The sequence below is a fragment of the Pagrus major genome, chromosome 14 (assembly GCF_040436345.1).
Source record: "Pagrus major chromosome 14, Pma_NU_1.0".
NCBI lineage: Eukaryota > Metazoa > Chordata > Actinopteri > Spariformes > Sparidae > Pagrus > Pagrus major.
This window is the reverse complement of record NC_133228.1, coordinates 2,076,339-2,097,152: the sequence shown is the minus strand read 5'-3', so window position 1 is coordinate 2,097,152 and position 20,814 is coordinate 2,076,339. Positions and strand designations below refer to the sequence as shown.

The 20,814-nt window shown below is 38.0% G+C and overlaps 2 protein-coding genes across 2 annotated transcripts; both read right to left on the bottom strand.

The window, feature by feature from the left end:
- Positions 1–4,320: 4,320 nt before the first annotated feature.
- On the bottom strand, positions 4,321–12,914 carry LOC141008246 (beta-2-microglobulin-like). The gene is made up of 4 exons (XM_073480509.1): positions 12,640–12,914; positions 7,433–7,705; positions 5,922–5,954; positions 4,321–5,808 (listed from the first exon to the last, which is right to left on the bottom strand). The coding sequence occupies exons 1-3, from the start codon at positions 12,707–12,709 to the stop codon at positions 5,941–5,943; spliced, it is 357 nt and encodes a 118-aa protein (XP_073336610.1). The 5' UTR covers positions 12,710–12,914; the 3' UTR covers positions 4,321–5,808; positions 5,922–5,940.
- A 3,793-nt stretch (positions 12,915–16,707) lies between these two features.
- Positions 16,708–19,171, bottom strand: b2m (beta-2-microglobulin). Its single transcript, XM_073480292.1, has 3 exons — positions 19,023–19,171; positions 17,606–17,878; positions 16,708–17,231 (listed from the first exon to the last, which is right to left on the bottom strand). The coding sequence occupies exons 1-3, from the start codon at positions 19,084–19,086 to the stop codon at positions 17,218–17,220; spliced, it is 351 nt and encodes a 116-aa protein (XP_073336393.1). The 5' UTR covers positions 19,087–19,171; the 3' UTR covers positions 16,708–17,217.
- Between the last annotated feature and the right edge of the window lie 1,643 nt (positions 19,172–20,814).

The following is a 20,814-nucleotide window of genomic DNA, read 5'->3' as shown; positions in this document are numbered from 1 at the left end:
GAGTGAAAATGGAATAATAATAATAATAATAATACATTGGACTTATATAGCACTTTTCTGCATACTCAAAGCTGTTACAACACGTTTCACAACACAAACACTACATCAATTAATAAATTATCAAAAAAATATGTACAGCGTGTGTGCCGCCATACTGCTGTGATGTCACATGTTGTTTAAGTCAGGCTTGGTTGATTGTGTCCAAAATTCTAACTTGTAATTCCGACTTTGATGACCATTTCATTGTGCTTTCCTGTATCAGAGTTTGTTATTTCTGAGTTCCAAGTACGATGGAATGCAGCATATGTCCGTGAGCTTTCTGGGTTTAAGGCATTGGGGAGGAGACATCACACAGGCGGGAAACACACAAAGGTAGGAAGTGAAACGTGAAACAAGAAAAGAGGGTGATTCTTATAAATGAAACAGAAAACAAAGAATGACTGACATAAAACAAAACAAAGTCATGGTCTTTCTTGGATTAAAACAATTGAAAAGTTGGAGAACAAGGGATGCCGAGGGCCCCAAGCCTGTGTTTGCATTTGGCCCTCCACTAAACAATTTCTAAATCTGCCCTGACAAGGATGATACTTTCCATTTATATTTTAGGATGTCTGCCTTTATAGCGAACTTGTAATGAAGCAACTGGCACTCAGTAATGGTAAATGGTAGAGTGTATAAATTAATCAGCATATTTGTAGGAGAAACACCACTTATAATTTAATTTATTAATCACTTGAGATTAATAAAGCACTCGTGAATAGGGGCACCACCTCTGTTCTTTTATCTCTTTGACTAATCCAGAGGAAATTAATCAAATTCGACTAGACAAGGTTAACTTAAATCAACAGCAATCAATTCTAATCAATTTCAGATCAATTTATTCAATCTCATAACTGAAGTAGTGACTTCTACACACAGTTACCATTGGTTCTCCACATTAAAACAAACCTGCACAGACAACGACATACGGTTAAATATATTTATTTGGCTAAATAGTTCACAGTAAATAAATGAGATGGCAAATTAAACAAATGACAAGATTAACAGGTAACAGAAAGATGCTGAGTCTGTAATGGCTAATGTAATGAGTTTATGAATGAAATATGGGCAGATGGTGAAATTGCAGGTAGGGTGAAAGCAGTTAAATATTAAGAGAATAATTTAATGCTAACAGAGCCCTAACCAAATTTCTCCTAAACTCAAAGACACTAATTCAGAGCCAAAGGACACCAACTCATATTTCATAAGCAGGAGGAATGGGTAAGCCTACTTGTCTGAGCATTGTTGTAGTCAGCAGGGGTGGGGGTGGTCGTCTTCAACGGTCTTGGCTGTTGCTCAACCGCAAGCTTACAGTTTCGATTCAATACCCAGCGGGTGGCACCGCTCATGTTTGTTGTGGGTACCCGGGAAAGGCAGAGCCGGTTTTGCCTGGCAAGGGTCTTTCTTTCATTGGAAACCGCTCACACGGTTTCTTAATCGTAAAGTCTTGATGACGATGGTGATGATGAAGACAAGGATGATCTCGATCCGCTGCTTTGAGTGGTGATTCTTCGGCTCTGACTGATAAACTAATTTAATTTCTTGGCTAAAATAACTGAAGGATACTTCGTCAGCCGATTGAGTTATCCTTGGTTAACTTTAATCAAAATCTTTTTTTATTGAAGGAATTTTCAACAGTGCAGTGCTGAATGATCATTACAGAATTGTGGAATGAACATTGACGTATATCAACAGCAGTTAGCACTAATATTCTCAGATAAGCATTAGTTAGACAGGTATGAACGGGGGAAAAAGAAAAAGAAAAAAAAGGGTGACAGAACACACACAAAGAGAAATGCAAAAATACAGAAACAACAACCTATAAAAAAATCCCTCCCCAGTCTCTGCCAGAGTACTAGACATAGTGCAAGCTCACTGGCACAGGCTCACTGCACCCAATGGTCAGGCCTTTACAGGGTCTGGATTGCGTTTAGGAAAGGACCCCACACTTTCTTGAATTTCCCATTTGATTGCTGAAGTATCTAATTTTCTCCAGTTTTAAGCAGGACATATTTTCCAGCCATTGTGCGTGAGTGGGAGGGGAGGCCTCCCTCCATCTGAGCAGAATCACTCGTTGAGCTAGAAGGGAGGCAAAGGATAAGGCGCATTGTTTTTCTGTAGTTAGCTCCTCCTCCCCTTCCATGATGCCAAACAGAGCAATCAGTGGGTTTGGTTCTAATCTGATGTCCAAGACCTGAGTAAGTGTGTGAAAGATTTCCCTGTAATATTCGTTAAGGCACGAGCAGAACGAGTACATGTGTATGAGAGAAGCTTCTGCGGATTTGCATTTAACACAGTTTGGGCTGATATCAGGTACATGGTAGATAATTTTGCTTTTGAAATATGAGCCCTGTGTATCAACTGAATTAAGCAGTGACGTGCACAGAAGGAGATTGAATTAACCCGTTTGAGTATAGAAGCCCAAGTGTCTTCTGATAAAGAGAGACCTAAGTCCTCCTCCCATGCTGTTCTAATCTTATCTGTGGGGGCACACCTAAGATCCAACATCATGCCATATAGAGCTGAGAGAACAAAATACCTTGCTTGAAGATACCTAAAAAAAATTGATTTAGGAAGACTGAATTTTTCGCCCAACTGCTGAAAAGATGCCAAGCTGTTGTCTATGAACGCATTTTTAAAGCGTACGATTCCCTTCCTGTGCCATTCTTGAAAGACTGAGTCCTAAGTGGACGAGAGAATTTGAAATTAAAGTTCACTTTCCTTGAGTCAGGTTACAGTACTTAACTTGGTAAGACAAATTAAAACAGAACATTGTTCTGGAAGAAACTTAACGAAAGTTGAAGGACTCGATCAATGCAGTGAAAAATATAAAGTAGCAAGAAATAACAAGCGAGCAACTCTCTTAAGAGTGATGTCTTGAAGCGAGTAAAACGTGAAGTAGAAAAGAGCCGGTGAAGTAAAATAAAAAAAGAAGAGTTTAAAGCAGAGTAGAGTCAGAGAGAGATGACCCTCAGTTTTGTCAACTCTGATAGGGCCTGCCCCAGGGGCAGGGCTGCCAGTCCTTGCACTGGAGGAGGTAACAAGTCTGATAACTCACAGAAACTAAAACTCAACTAACATTTTAATGTTTTAAATCGTGTTTCACCTTTCCCAGAATGCCACCATGGCTTAATGTGGGCTGTCTTAAACACAAATCACATGAATCATTAACATTCAAAAATAATAGTACTTGGTTAAACACTTAAACACATTTGATTATACAATAGAGATAATTACTACACAATTCCCTTTTAGTTCTAGTCTAATACTATTATAACAGGGAATATACTTTATGCATAAATGAGCTAGAAAAAGACCACATTGGATACAAATCTTACCAGGGCTCACCACTGGAGAGCGCTGTGGATCCATAGAATACAGGGCGATTTTGCATATGTAATTTATCTCAGTTATTTGTCATCACAGAGAAGTGACAGTAGGATCAATTATGATCATTATGAACGTTACTTCCTGATTAATAATATGTTATTTTCAAGGAGATTAGATTCTGGCTTAATAGTTATTATAACTTTGTTAAGATTAGGAAGAGAGAAGAAACTCTAAGGAATGTGAGGGGAGTTTTTATCACCGAGGTCTGTGTGTTTCTAAAGTGCGATCATAAATCAGAGATCAGAGATTCTATCTGGGTGTGTTTGTGTGTTTCCTTAGCATGAGAGATGAGAGAATTCAAAGAGGGAGATGTTCAGGGGGAATAAAATGATAGCAGTCTTTTAGTCTCATTTACAGATACAAAGGACATTCAATTATAACGTATCATTTTCAAAAGAAAAGTTCCTCAGTCTCTGGTGTTTTGCATCTGTGGATTCGACTGTGATCAATTAAACCTAACTTGATCATTTAAAGAAAAGTGAGTGCCTGGGGGGGAGGGGGAAGTTATAAATCCAATTTTACAACTTACGAGGGTCTTTCCAGATGTGTGCGATAGGGGAAATAGCAGGGCTGTAGAGTGCCGCCATTATTATTAAGAAAATAAAGTTTCTCTGTCCAGAAAGATATAGTCGGAGACTAGATGGCAACTCCTGGTACAAAGGGTCACAGGGTCAGCTATGCTAGAAAAAGAATGTTTATCTTGCAGAGAAACAAGGCCTCAATTTATATCTCAAAGGAGAGGCATGGAACACGTAAGATGTGTGCCTACATATTATACAGTTTCTATAAGGTTTGACGAATGGGCATGGCATGTTGCAAATAAAGTTGAAGGTATTTTATTGAGCAAATTGAAGTGATTGATTATGAATTATGCAGGTTAAAGACAGAGACTGAGGATAAAGCTGGGTTTATTGCTGAAAGGCACAACACAGACTATTCAACACATCTTTACATGTCTCCACTACAACATTCCGGATCATACTGTTGCACTCAACGGGTGGACTGTGTTCTAAGATGACAGAGCACATGGCTCTAGCAGGACAAGGAAAGGTGGACACTGTTAACATGGTTGATTCAACCGCAGTCAAACTTGATGGGCAGTGTTTACCTGCTGTTGAACTTTTAACGTGAGGATGAAAACAATATTACCATTGCTATGTTGTTGGTGCTTTCTATTGCTTTTGTTTAAAAAAAAACAAAAACACAACAGACAGAATTCCGGGGTGTATACAGTGGGGTCTTACACCACGTTGAAAATCTCATATTGTCACATAAACCTGGAAATTATCACAAAGTTTGAGGATCCGATAGAAAAAATCTAATTGTCAGAAGTCGAATTGTTATTCTATGCAGTGGTTGTCTCAGCATCAAAATCAACTAGCAAGACTGAAGATTCCTAGGGGGCAGTGCATGTGACTCTAAAACGCTTAAAGTAAAGTAAATGAGGTGCAATAGTCGTGTGTTTTTCTGCACCCTAACTTATTTCATGACTTCTTGGGAGAAATAAACCTTTTGAAGATTTAAATGCCAGAGTTTCCTGGCTCTCCTGCATTCTGACAAATACCCATGATGATGGTCAATTTATTCTGAACCTCCTACTTAATATGAGTATACTTATGAGTCAAACTAAGACCAACTACTTCAGAAACGGCATAAGCCAGTGCTCAGGTTTTGGTGTCATACTACAACTGTAAATGTCAACTGGATAATAAACACAATCTTCTCAATATTTCACAAGATAAAAGGTGCTCAAGGTGTTAAAGAACAAGATCATTTACATTAATCAACTAGTGATAACAGCTACAATTAGTCTTTAATAGATTAAGTATCAAACACACAAAGAATACCAACATTTTCATTTCCAATCATCAGTATAAATAGTTATCTTAAAGCTCCATGAAACAATATTTTTTATTTGAATATTGAATCAAATGATGAGTCCCAAATTTTAAAGTTAATTCATATGTTTTTTAACAAATTGATTTCATATTTTTCATTCTTTCTGAAATTGTTTGCAGTCGGAGCAAGCAGGTTTATGACCGAAAGTAAAACATATGTACTATGGGTCAAACAGTACAGAGGCTAAACAGAAACTAAAGTTTGAGTGTGAGGGGGGTGGTAGCATTAATTGAGCCCTTTTTAAAGAACAATTTTCTTAATGAACCCATGAAATCTACAAGTCACAGGCTTGTTTCTGTGAAATTGTAAGTCTTTTTGCTCTCTGGTGGTCAACAATCATTTATTGAAGTTTTATTGCCATTTTGAATTTCTGATACAAAATCACAATCTTTTCTCTCATTTGCTGATGCTCAAATCTTGGGAATGAAGACCAAGATTATAGATGAAACTTCAATCTTAATTTCTTCGGACGACGCAGACCTGTGATTATTAAACAAAAGGATAACATTGTTATCAACACTCAACCAGTTGCCGCACAAACTACTTGTTTACTGAATTGGGAAAACTATATTGAGAATGAATGTGGTACATACCTGAAGCAAGGCACAGAACTTACATATCTGCTTCTGTAGAGAGAAATAATTGAAGAAAAAAAACATGATGAGAACCTGTTCTATCAATTTGCACCTGAACTCAAAACTGTCTTTTCAGTCTTACCAACCTCAGCTTTTCTTTTTTTTAAAGAAATATAACTTTCACCACAAATAAAGTCACATTTATGCATTTGTGGATCAATTTCTATTGTGACAGGGGATGTGTGATGAGAACTGGACACATCAGGCAGAGCACCATTTTTTGATCAGCGGCACATGAAGCCAAAACACTAGTCCTTTTGGCTGCACCATAAGCAGGCTGGCGTTGAAATCTCCCAACTGTGTGATGACCCATCTCCCCTTCAAACAAGCATGTGTTGCGAGATTCAACTCATGTCCTATTTAGACATGAGTTGAATCTAGCAACACACTTAAACATGAGAGACAGGCATTTTAAAAGTCCCTGTGTTCAGCTGCCAGGAATTTTGTAGCTTCTTACTAAATCTTTGTGGTTTAAAGTTTCTCTATTGTCTGTTGAGTTGGAGTTGGGGGATGGTCGTGGTCACGGTGGATGGTTTAATATCCCTCTGTTCTCATAACAACGCCCTCACTTTAGGCTAGCTGTTAATAGTTTTTCCAAATTTTTCAGGACGTCTGGGGCCAAATATCTAACTGTTTATTCAGGTGTAGAAATCTGGAAACAGGAAACATGCATAGGCAGTCTTTTCATCTGATTTTTATAAAACCCCAAATCACATCTCAATCATTCTCAAATTTTGCAGGTGACCATCCCCACAGTTGACTTTAAATGGCTCTGAACACACCCCCATTTACCTGGTTTGCATATAAAGGGCCAGAATTTGAAAGCTTTTTTCAATTACAAAATAACAGGGGACTTTTATTATGAAGAACTGAGCTGAACTTAGAGAAGAGAGAACACAAGTTCACCTGATTGCAGTGCCACAACTCCCTTTCATTGTGTTTTTTTTCTCTCGTTTTGTTCTGCTTCACCCTCTAGTTTAAGTTGTAAACATTGACACCCACTTTGCATTGAGGGAGAGGTGGTGCCCTTCGGTAAATAAACCTATAGAGCAGCCTGGCTCAGCTCAAGTGTTTTAAGCGAACAAGCAGAAGACTCACCATTTAATCTACATTGTTGTCTGTTACATATCACTCTGTTGAAGTACTTTTATTTACCCACCACCGTGGCTGGTAGGTCACGCAAATTCCAATGCTATTAACACACAGCAGGACTAAGAGTTTCCGTTCAGAGGAACATGAAGAATTAAACAGTAAACTGCAGTTTAGTTGAATTTGTTTGAGTTTTGAGTTATATAGTGTAGTAATGTGTAAAAAAAATGTATATGTAAATCATTTGTCTTCGTCGAGTATAGTAATTTCTTATTTGAAATTATTATACTTGCATTGTAAACCTTGTACAATCTGATTCAGGAATACTGTATTGATTGTCATGCCAATAAAGGACAGTACACAGAGAGACAGACACATACCCCAAACGAACATATTTGACTTTCCCATGTGAGTCACTTTGCAGGCATACACGTCCTCTTTGCTTGGAGTAAAGCGCAAATGTCTGCTCAGGTGGTAGTGCCAGTTCTCCTCGAAGGCCAGGTCAGTCTGGTTGGCTCCAGGCATCTCATTTCCATTCTTGAGCAACTCAATGGTGATTTCTGGTGGGTGGAAGCCGCTCACATGACAGATGAGGGTGTTGGCTTTCCCAAACTCTCCCGGTGCACGGCTGTACACCTGAACCTTTGGTGGAGCTACCAAGAAACAGAACATCTTTGACACATTTACATAAACAATTTGATTAAAATATAGCAGAACTAGAAAAACTAATTCAACTTAAATTCAACTTTCTGCCCCTTCTACTATTAAACTACAATACCATGACCTAAAATTTGTAGGCCTGTTAGCAACCAGAATGATCATAATAAGGTTTTTTATAAATGCATGGAAAGCCCACATCATGTCCATTGATCTGTTTGAACCATTCCAGTCTGGTTTCCGATCACAGCAAAGTCACCAACGATTCTGACCTTTACTGCAGCTGTCAACACTATTAACCACATCATTCTTTCCCACCTGGAATGCTCCCTCAATATCACAGGCACTGCCCTCTTCTGACTAAGGACAGACAAATGGACAGTTCATCAACATCAACTACTGCACATCCTCCACCACTCCTCCCTCCCAAGGCATCCCTTATGGTTCTGTGCTTGGTCCTCTCTGATTCAGTGTGTCTCGGGGGGGGGGGTAATGGCACCCCAGGAGGCATTTGGAGAACATTGGGGGCCACTGGACCCACCACCCTTACCATATCAATTCTTCCTTGGTATTCACTGTGGAGGAAATAAAGAGTTTCCTCCTCTTTCTTCCCAGTGTTACACAAGGAAACTGATCTGAGGAACAACTATCCTGTTGTCTGGATCTCCATAAGCAGGGTCTCTCTGAGCTGGATCTGTCTGCATTGGACCTCTCTGAACTGGATGTCCCTGACTGTCTGTATCCCCTGTTCCTAGTAATAATCTGTGTATAAAATCACACCTATGATTAACAATCAGACAAATGTTTACTACTGATAACAAACTCAAAAGCTGGATTAACTTAACAGTGTGCACTGTGCAGAAACTGCCAGTAGACAGTAAACAGTCTGCAGTATGGTTCAATTCAGTACATAATTTCAGTAGACAATGACCGTTAACAGTGTGCAGTACTACCAGCAGTCACAGAATACAGCTTATGATAGCAACACTTTCAAAAGCAGACATGTCCTAAGTCCTTAGCAATAAAATGGGCTATAAATATCGTGATTACCTTAGACCTCGCCGAGTTGTGGCTAAATTGTGGCTGGAAAAAGTGTTTAATCTCTGTGTCTTTGTCTTGCGTGTTCTTGCTAGTTCTAGCTTTACTGGCATCCTCGTCATCTGCACAGGTTTCACCATGCTGTCTCACCAAGTGAACGCTAATTTGTCGTGCTACCACTGTACTCTGTTCTAGAGAGCTTACAGCAGGCCTGCTTTTTGTCCAACTTACTGTCTGACTTACTTACTGTAAAATTCAAATCTCTTCCACTCTTTTGATTTTAGATCTGACGGTACATTAAGTCTTGTCGCCATTGTTGGTCATGTTGCTTTCGCTTGGCAAGGCTACACTAACGTTTCTGTTCCACATCTCGCGGAAGTCTCGCACTGAGCTTAGAACGGGCCACCGGTCGGCAGTACATTTAGATCGATCGAGAGGTCCGTACATCGGTGTAGTCGTATCTTTAACTTTAAAACCGATTTCCGATTCATATCGGTTTATTTTTACACCCCTACTTGAAATATTTCACTTTGTGTAATGAATCCAGAATATATTAGAGTTTCACTTTTTGAATTAAATTACAGAAAAACATGAAATTTTCCACGATATTCTAATTTTTGAGATGCACCTTGTATACCATAGCAGTCTTGAGTTCCAATGATTTCTACAACTCTCATTTTTTTGTGACGAAATGAGTAGAACACATACTACTTTGTCACAAAAACATTCAAGAGGTTTGGTTCAATTATGAATTTATTATAGGATTTTTGAAAATGTGACCAAATCTGCAATCAATTTAGGTGATTATAGAAAAGTGTGTCAAATTTGCTTTGTAGCATGGCCTTTTAACTTCTTCTGAGTGATTCTGATTGATAACGGCTGATGACTTTATCCAAACTGGTTTGGCATTTAATGCGGCCTCCCAGTTCAAGCCATGCATTTTCTCGAAAAACTTCATGTCAAGCTTCAAATTCATGGGACCTTGTACAATCATATAGCTGTACCCCAAATACTTTTCAAGTTATACATATTTGAAGTTTGGCCCTCTGAGCTAAATTTCAACATTTTTGTGTATTCTAAACCTCACCAATCACTTATATAGTTCTATCACATCTATACGTAATTTGGTCCTGAAAAAAAAATTGAGTGCCATAGATCTTGCTGAAAAAACTTTATTTTGACTGTAGATTTTCGCAAGGATTATTTTAATTTCCTTGAAACCGTTGTACGTGAAAGTGTTGATATCTATTTTATATAGAGTATAAATATATCCATCCCTACTCCTTCATTGTTTATGATTTTTTAAAGTTAGCTATTTTTTTGCACTTTTCACTGCTTGTAATATATCATTTATTGGTTTTACTTCTTCTGTAGATATTTTTACTGTGTTGACTTCAATGTTTTCTATCTGTCTGATACCTATGTAGCTTGTTTTTCATTGGGTTCTGGAAATTTGCAAGTTACAGCTTGTAATTGCTTGGTTGACATTACCTATATTGCATATAGGTGATGTCATTCTGTTCTGTGTGTCTAGACAAAATATTAATCTTAGTTCCTTAGCTGAATGCACATATATTATATCATAATTATAAACTCTCTCTGAGCTAATTTCTAACATGACCAAGTTTCAATGAAACAATACAGAAAGTCTGAGATAATCCCACCTAAAACAGGTTTGGGTGGATTACTACAAAATGGATTGTAGATAACAATTATTTAAAAAGTGCAATCAGAATTTATTCCATCATTAAGCAGTTTGACGTGATAGTGAGATCATAGAGCCCTGCTCACTTGGAAAATCCTAGAAGCAGAAGCCAACTGTCACAAGGCAGCCTATGGAGAAGTTGATTTTTTTTTTTAAAGTTTGGCTAAATTGTTGATGTCAAAATATAGTTAAGAGAATATGTGTATTGAGTTTAGGAATTAAGATTAATATTTTGTCCAGACCCACAGAACAGCTATATGCAACAAACCAAGCCATTACAAGCTGTTACTTGCAAATTTCCAGAACCCAATGAAAAACAGGCTCAGTAGGTATTAGACAGATAAAAAACCTTGAAGTCAACATAGTACAAATATCTACTGATGAAATAAAACCACTGAACGTAACATTACAGTCAGTGAAAAGTGTGAAAAACTAGCTAATTTCAAAAAATGATAAATTGGTAGAACGGGCGTCCCATGTACAGAGGCTTTGTCCTCGCTGCAGCGGCCCCGGGTTCGCGTCTCGGCCTGGGGCCCTTTGCTGCATGTCAACCCCCCTCCCCTCATCCTGTTTCCTGTCATCTCTGAAGCTATTCTATCAATAAAGCCATACAAAGACCAACAAAAATTATACAATAATCCTTCTTGGGAAAATCTACAGTCAAAATAATCCAAAAAGTGTGTTTTTCCAGCTCTGAACCTATATTTAGCAAGACCTGTGGCACTCATGTTTTTTGTAGGACAAAATAATTTCTAGATGTGACAGAACTACATTAATACTACACAGAACCAACATTTGGTTGAAAGAAAGTGAATAACAGTGGAGATATGAATTTTGAAAATGACAGATTCTTCCATCTGGTTAAAACAATGACTTCCTGTTATTAATTTGATAACTTTAACCATTCAGCAACAACTATATAAAGGAATGCTGCCAAGTTTCCTGAGGGTCTCTTGGATGTTCAGGACACATTTTAACACAAACCATGGAAAAATAAGCAATTGGTGAGGTTTAGAATACCAGAACTTGGAATCGCAAAAATGCTGAAATGTAGCTCAGATGTACAAACTTTATTTGTTTATGAATCTGATAACAAAAAACAAATAACGTGTTTTCAATATCTAGATTTTATGCTAATATCAAAAAAAGGGAAATGAAAAAACGGTCCACGGCCGAACTTGATTTTGAAATTTAATTTGTCCGATTTGTATGACCCATATGTTGTTGACGTCTTGGTGTTAGTTGCACTTGATAGCTTGCAGCAAATCCACCTACCAACAGTTCAGTGTGATTGACAGCCTGAATAACCAGAATCACGCAGTGATTGTGAGTCAGCAAATTCACCCACCAACAGTTCAGTGTGAAAGAAAGCCTGGATAACCAGAATCACCTGGTGATTGTAAGTCAATAAATCAACACCATGGTCGCACTGGGACCATACGCTAATATAATAAAGACTTATTTGAAACTGGCAAAACACATGCAGATATTTCCACCACAGTAAAGACGACGCTGAAGTTGGCGTCCGATTCACAGCTTCTTATTGGAATTTTCCAGTCCACCTTAAAAGTGGCATACCGCCTAAAGATTTCCAGGCCTATGTGGAAGTGTGTACAGTTGTACGTATATACCGTGTAGGTATGTATATATGTATGCATCTGTCCATATATAGGCCCATAGGGCGATACCTGTGTCTATTTTAATAAGGTTAAAAATGCAAGGCAATATGTGGATATACAACATCTTTAAAACAGTCCTTCTGTTTTATTTTATATTCCTCTTGTATTTAATTTTTAGAATACTGTGCAGAAGGAAAAAGGTAAGGGTATGAGACAATATTTTTATGCATACATGGGTTTTAATTTTAATAAAAAAAATTTTAAATATGCGTCACACAGCTTGGCCTAGTAGGCTTTTTATTTACGACGTCACCGCTTCTAGTGAGACATTAACTTAACCTTTAAACTGTAGGCTACGTCTTAATTCTCGTGAAAACCACCTTTCTAAAAATGTGTTAACTTTATTTCCAGGGGAACTTTCTACATATTTGGTGAAGCCCAAGTTTTACACCGAATCTACTGTGAATTTTGAGGCTCTTAGTTGTAGGCGACTTGTCATGTCGAGGCCTACGATGTAAGAACACCTCGCCATTTGTAAATACATAAATAAGTATCGTGGACTACTTACATTCTTTGGCCATTGAACCCCACTGAAGACAGAGCAGTCCGACAACAACTGCGAAGACGGATCCCTTCATGATTTCACCTTTAGTTGATCTCTGAACACTGGTGAAGTTATTGAAGATATGTTCAGGTTAGAAACGATAAAACTGCCTCGCGATCAAAAACGAAAGTAAAAATATGTTGCGTTCATCAGGAGTGTTTACAAGTACAGCCTACACCGAGACCTGAGCGAGACGCTCGGGCGGTGTCAACGCTTCTAAACGAATCAGGCAACGAGGGGAACGCTGATAACCCCGCCCACATATCAAGTTTCACAGTGCTTCCGAGGGCGGTCACTTAATTCCACCAGTGAAAAATCCAGAGGAGCTGTTGCTATGAAGAGTACAGTCCGTCATGTTGTTCTCTGTTGCGTAGTTTAAAATAATAATCACCTCATGCTTATTTTATCTGCCTTCGAGTTGGGACTTGTGAGAGCTTTGGCCCTATGTGATAGTTTTGTGTAATTCATTATTATTAGGCCTCCTCTTTGTTATTCCTTACTCATACAACTTGTGATGACAGGCCTAGGCCTACTTGATAGGATGTGTTGTTATATAAAAAGCAAAGTTACTTTAGATAGACATGGTCATAACGGCAGACGAAAATGTTATCAGGTGCTGCTGAATCACATATTTTGCTGTGGAAGTAGTGTTTGATATTGTACTACTAAGCTAGGCTGTAACAATGTTGTGTATTTTCAATATTGTCTCTTTATATGATAGAAGTGATATAAAAAAACGTTTCCTTGCTGATTCTTTACTTTTTGGATAAATAATATCCCTTTTCCACTGGTCAAAAATCCCACTTAAACCTGTTAAGATCGGGCTTTCGTGTGCAATGGGTGTGTGTAAAGTCGGCATACCCCGCGTCAATTGCCTCTGCAGTAGACACGCTTTTTTTTATCACCCCAAACCTCGGGTTTGAATTACTCCAGAACAGAGTGGTGACAGTTTCCAGCCGCCGTCAAAGAATATACGGGAAGTCACAGAAATATTTACATCCTGTTAGATCCACCTGTAGGCTACCTGTAGTTTGCAGAACACGTTCGGGTGGCTGAATAAATTGCGCATGCGTTCTTGATCGCTGATGAAATTGAAGCAGAAGAGATCCCCCTACTTTTCCATGAAGATGGACTGGAATCCACATAATAATCTCACAAATGTAACAAATAGAAATACAAACTTTGTACCAATGAATTGATCATACTTTTTAGGTTCACGGTTTTGAGGTCATACAAAGTGGATTTTTCTATAATGATAACTACTTTTCACTGTGGTCTAAATGTGTCAATCATAACTTTTTATTTGTTTAACGATGCCACTGTTGTGATTGAGGTGAGAATCAGAACGACTGGGCAGATGTTAGCCCTTGGAAGTCATATTTATTTTATTTTTTGCAGCTGTGAGTCCAAACGTTCTCACAGCTGCATATATAGGCTACACATGGGGAGGACGAGCAGCAAAGGTTTCTTATAATCTTTATTTATTGATGTATTTATATTTGTAATTATATACAGTATATATGTGGGAATATGGCATTGTATTCTATCCTTTGTTCTTTTTGTCTGCCTTGTAAAGTACTGATTGCTCGTTTTGATAAGTGTTATATAAATAACCTTTATTATTATTATAATAATTATTATTATTATTATTATTATTATCATCATCATCATCAACCACACACAATATGTTTGTTAGCCTAACAGATTAAACCTTCATTGCACAACATGAGATTCATATAATCTAGCATTAAAATAACAATTACACAGAAAATTAGGATTTTCGACAAAACGTAGTGTTTGTAGTCCTAACTAAGAGCCAATCAGCTCTTTGATCAGGCGACAGCCAGGCGTTTCCCATCATGCCCTGAAGTCTTGCAGTCGGTGGAGAGCAACTGCGGCCGCCTTGATCTCGTGAGGTTATCGTTGCCGGCGCGTGCATGACGTCAGAGCAAGTCGGGATCAAGTCGGACACAAATCTAACCGGCATGCATTGTGCGGTGGTCGCCGGTGATCGATTCTCCGCAGGCCTGGCTCATCTCGAACGAGCTTATAGACTAGAGTGAAACCTATCAGCTGAAGCAAACGTTCCTATGAAAGTCCCTGGATCGCAGACCGAGCCGGCTACCTTCCGGTTTAGCGCCCGGCTAACCTGATGGGGGATAAAACAATTGAATCATGTGGCTCTTCTACATTTTCCAAATGTTAATGGACCGATAACTCAAATTATGATAGTGAAACGAGTCATTTCGCGGGGCCTGTGACGCTCAAAACAATTTACCCACCGTTTTAAAGCCGCTTCTTTCACAATGGGTGGGTATTGTTGTTTTCTTGTTACAACTGTTTCCGTCGCATTCGTGACGTGACGTCAGTGACGTACAACGTAAAGCTTCTGATAAAGCTCACAGACGGGCTGCCTTGCCCATAGAATATACAATAGACGCCTCATTGAGCGCTGGACCGTACGTCGACGTCGCCGCCATATTGGAGTAGGCAGATCTGCCCCGTGAACTAATACAAGTGAATGGAGTGAACTTTACAAAGCTCCTCTTACAAAGTGCTATAAGTTAATGTCTCTCATTTACACATTCACACACGTACGAATATATTCAGGAAACAGATAGGAACCAAAAACAACGTCTGTAACGTCCTCTGATGATTATAAACGTTAACTACTCCTGATATGTTCAGTTTACAGGTGGGCACCAAACCACCGGATGTATTTGTATAATGTTTTTATGTGTTTACAGCTGCCAACGTATGTAACGCTGCTACTGTGATGATACATGACGGTTAAATATTGAATCTGTGTCTATAATAACCAGATCCTGACATGTAAATGTGACATCTGTCTACCACACTGTCAACTTAAATATGGACAACTGACTGCATAATATATTAATCAGAATCAGAAATACTTCATTAATCCCCGGCGGGAAATTGCTTGCGTTACAGTTGCTCCCATTCAAAGTCAAGAATATGCAGAAAAATAGTAATAATAACAATGATAACGATAATAATGATAATAATAATACAAACTATATATATAGTGCATATTTATAAAAGTAGCCCACTGCAACTTTACTTTTTTTTTTTTACCATGTAATGTTATTTTATACAATATCATATTTTATAATGTTCTGTCATGGAGTTTATCACTTCACTGCTAAAAGAAAAGAAAGCAGGCTCACTGCCAGTTGCGGTTTCTTATCTTGATTTGCGGACTCTTTAATTATTTGTCTCCATGATTGTTAATTTTATTACTTAGATTATCAGAAATCACTGTGTAAAAACAACGTTGGTGCTTTTTATTCCCTCAGATGTCACATTTACGTGTCAGGATCTGGTTATATAGACACAGACTCAATATTTAACCATCATTTTTCATCACAGTAGCAGCGTTACATACATTTGCAGCTGTAAACACATAAAAGTACATCCGGTGGTTTGGTGCCCACCTGTAAACTGAACATATCAGGAGTAGTTAACGTTTATAATCATCAGAGGACGTTACAGACGTTGTTTTTGGTTCCTATCTGTTTCCTAAATATATTCGTACGTGTGTGAATGTGTAAATGAGAGACATTAACTTATAGCACTTTGTAGAAGGAGCTTTCTAAAGTTCACTCCATTCACTTGTATTAGTTCACAGGGCAGAGCTGCTTCCTCCAATATGGTGGTGGCGACGTCGATGTATCGCAGCAGCGGAACAACCCGCTCAATGAGGCGTCTATGTATATATGTCTATGGCCTTGCCAGTGAGGATGGGGCCAATAGGCGATTTTTTAGCGGGTGCACCATATATTAAACACAGGTCAAATGTGTCTCAGACAGTAAAAACTGAAATGGCAAATTCGGTGTATCTGACTTAAATGTCTACACTTGACATCATGTGACACCTTTGTTCACCTTAAATGGAATGCTTAAATGTTAACCTATTTTCTACTTCATAAAGCCATGCAGATAACATATTGATCAGTATGACTATAATTAAAGTATCAAATGCAGATGTTTATGTTAAAAGAAGTTAAGACATTGGGAAATACAAGGCATTTATTTAGTAGAGAGCATTAACAAATACCTTGAATAGCAAATCAAAATGTATGAACACACTTCTATGTAATCCAAAAGAACACCCCTTTCATTATATATTAATCTGACCAATTACCATTTGATCACCTCACTTAGCTAAAATAAGCTTTTTAAGTCATTAAAAAAAACAAAAAACAATTTGTGTACAGAAACAAATAGGATGATCAAACAACACCATTTTATCAAATCAGTTTATACGAACACAATTTTCATTTCAAAGGCTGGAAAATAGGTTGCAAGTATTCTAGGTTATCTAAGAAATCTAAGCATACCAGTGACTAATGACCTGCAGCCAATGCATTCTTTCATATTAAAAAAGTAAGTGAAAAGTCCCCTTAATGTGATATAGATATTTGGTTTTGTGAAAATAATAGTGAAGTGGTCGGGAGAAACTCTGATCTTGTTGATTGGAGATGTGAAGAGATGACACCACTATAGCTGAGGCCCGCTGAGTTACATGTTTGGCACTGTAAAAGAAAAGAAAAAGCACAGAGAAGTGTTTATCAGTCTCATTAAAGGTGTTGGAGCAATATTTGCATTTACAACTAAATGATTTCTCCATATACATTGATATTCTTCAGGTTGCATTTGATTATCTGTGTACTTAGCCTGGATACTTAGCCAAGTGCAAATGACTTGATACATGTTGTCTATATTTTTTTACCATATGTATTTTGCTTCAGACCTGAATCAAAAAATCCTCATCAATAAAATAATATCAAGTCATTTTTGGGCTGTGGCAAACGTATGTACTCTCTGAATGTCTCTTTTGCAGTTTCATGTTTATGGCACTCCTTGGTTAAGAGAACATTACACACACATTTGGCTGAACCCAACTCACCCCAAGCATACTCTTTCATGTTCCTCCCATGAGTGACCTTGCAGCTGTACTTTTGTCCACGCGTGGGTGTGAAGGCCACGTTCTTGGTCAGATGGAAGTGCCAGTCTGGTTTGAAGGCCAGGTCAGTCTGGTTGGCATTGGAGAGTTCCTCTCCTTCCTTCATCAGCTGAATAGTGATGTCAGGGGGGTGGAAGCCACTCACATGGCAAATCAGGGTGTTTTTCTCACCAAACTGTGCTGGGCCAGCGGTGTACACCTGAACCTTGGGTGGAGCTAGAGGCAACATGGAGAAAGAAATTATGTCAAACTTATAATTTGTGCAGCCTATTGGAGAAAATAAAAAAAACACTTTTCAAAATTTGTATAAGCAGCAGCCTGTAGAGGACAGTGTCACAGCAACAGCAGTTTTTACGAGTGACTGATTCTGCCAAAATAAAACTGAGGTTGTTGGTGGTACAGAAACTCAAAAAGAAAATAACATTGATTTGTTATAGTTAACATGTTTTAATTAATTGCTTTGCTTTTGTTTTGGAGCGATGTGTTACACAATGCTCACTACCACCATCATCAAAACATCAATATGTTTTGGAAGATTGCTGTTCAATCCTCTGGCTGAGTTCCGCACTAATAGAGACTGTGACGAGGATCACTAAACTGTTCTGGAGGCTCACTCTGGAAATACTTCTCTTGACAACTTTATCCTAGGACATATCAGGAAATACCAACTCCAAAAGGAGAAAGGAAAAATAAAAATAACTAATCACAACCAACTGAGCAATTGAGTAAATGCTCCAATCTTAATCTCTCTCATAAAACATACGTTATGTCTTCCACAGTAACTATTCCTTTGGAACTTATTATAATGGAGTTATGTCACCAATAATTTAAATATTCACCCTCCAGACTTAATGCTGCTGCAGAAATTGTTAGAGCACTCATCAGTATCTGTATGTACTGTACTGAAGCCAGTTGAGGGCGCTGTCAAAGCAGAGTTGGTGTTTAAGAAAATCGAAACTGAATTTAGACTGGGGAATTCCGTCGAATCATGACAAACTTCACATAATGTTTCTAACAGAGACTTTCTAACAGAGACAAAGCAACTTATCACAGATGTACACCTTATTGCCGGCCATAATGCCGTTTGAAAACTTACAGCCTAATTAATCTATTTATTTTGTGTATTTGTGTACATAAAAAATAACATGCTTTAAAAAAAAAAAAAAGTATTAATCATTACAGTCCAAACATATCCCATTTGAAAAACAAAATACATAAACATTATAGTCCAATCTGTGATATAATTTACTTGCAGCTATCAAGGATGAAGGCCATTTTTACTTGAGATGCCGTTTCTGGCAACTCTTCAGTAAAAAACGTCACGTTTTAAGTTACAGAAGGTGAATGTTGGACTACTTACTGTATTTGGCGTCGTCTGAACAGTAGACAGCTGCCAGCGCTGCCAGACACAAAACAATCCTCATGTTGATCAATTCTTCTTTTCCTCTTTCACAGCAGTTGAAATGACACAGCGACGCGTGCACCGAGTTTCTTCAAAGACCAAAAATGAAGTGAAAGCGAAGAGCACAGCAAATAAATAAAGTGCTCTAGGACTGCCCACTACATGAAACCAGCCAATCATTTATTTCAATCAGACAGTTACTAGGTAAAATATGACCAAACAGGTTTGAGCTTTCTTTTGTAATGATCCTAACACATCGAGACCCCAAGACAGGAAGTATGTATTTCAGTCCCAAAGTTCAGAGACTATTAGAAATCAATCTCAGTCCCTCTGCTAGTTTGCCTTTTTCTCTCTAAGGCAAGATTTAAAAAATAAAGGAAGGATCCCTCTTTTATTATCTGGCATTCCTTACTTTTGCTCCTTTTGTCACCATCCATTTTCCTTATTTTCACAACTTTAAATCTTTCTTGCTTGCATTTTTATATATTTATTTTGTATAACCATTTTGTGTGTTTTGTTGTGTGTTTATCTATTTAAATATGGGTAACTGTTCATTGTCCTTTAAGTTTGGTATGTTCTAAAATTAAAACATGAAATAAAAATCATAATAATGTCACATAATCAAAAAGCTGCTGAACAACTTTTGATAACAGCAGTCTAAGAGCAACAGTCTGCATCCTACATGCAGCATGATTTACTTACAATACTCTTAGGCCAAGAACAGTCTATCATAGGCCCTGCTCACTAAACCCTCACTGACTTAAATTAATGAGCAAAAGAAGTATTAAGACCTCCAGTTGCTGTATGAGGAGTGGGCAAAATCACACGTTATCAGGTCAAAGACATTTCTTTGAATAGTCAAGTGTGGCTCAGCTTAACACAGCATACTGCTCTGAACATGGAAAAATTGTTTTTGACAGCATTCTCGATGTTCCTCACGTTTTTGTGACTAGCTCAAAAATCCCTTAGGCTTTCTGTCGAGAGAACCAGGGCAATGCTAATTTACAGGTTAGCTTACAAAAATACATCATCCCTTCACCACTCTATAGGCTCCTTAGCCGAAAATATATCCTCTAGACTATTTTCATCAGCCTTGTGTCACATCCCTACCCACTAAAGACTCCATGGACTTTATCAAAACGTTACAAGCCGTCACACCCAGCAATGACAGTTTCATTCTGGTCACTATGGATATTGAGTCCTTCATATTCCTATACAAGGGGTAATGAGGGCAGCTGAGTTTTTCCTCCGAACGCAAGAGCAAACCTCCACTTCACCCAACTCAATTAGTACATTGTGCAGCGTGGAGCTTATTGAAACAGTGTTGACTAACTTATTTTATTGACTTATTTTATTTTAAGCTCAGCATAAGCTTATATAGGAAACTGACTGACAGGAACTCATATAATTTGGCTTTTAAGACAAGAATTTACAAAAAAAGGTCTAATGTTAAAGTGAAAACAGATTTCTGCAATTAATCAATTAATTAAATATATATAATATAAAATAAGTGATTGCAAAAGTATTCACCCTCTTCAAGTCAGTTTTTAGTAAATGCACATTTGGCTGCAATCACAGCACTGAGTCTGTGTGCATAGGTCTCAATCAGGCTTGCACATATGGACACTGCAATTTTACTCCATTCTTTTTTGCAAAACTTCTTCAGAGTAGTCAGGTGGCCTCCCTCACTAGTCTCCTTCCTGGACATTTGCTCGAGGTTTGCTCGAAACACCATTGCTTTGGTGGATTA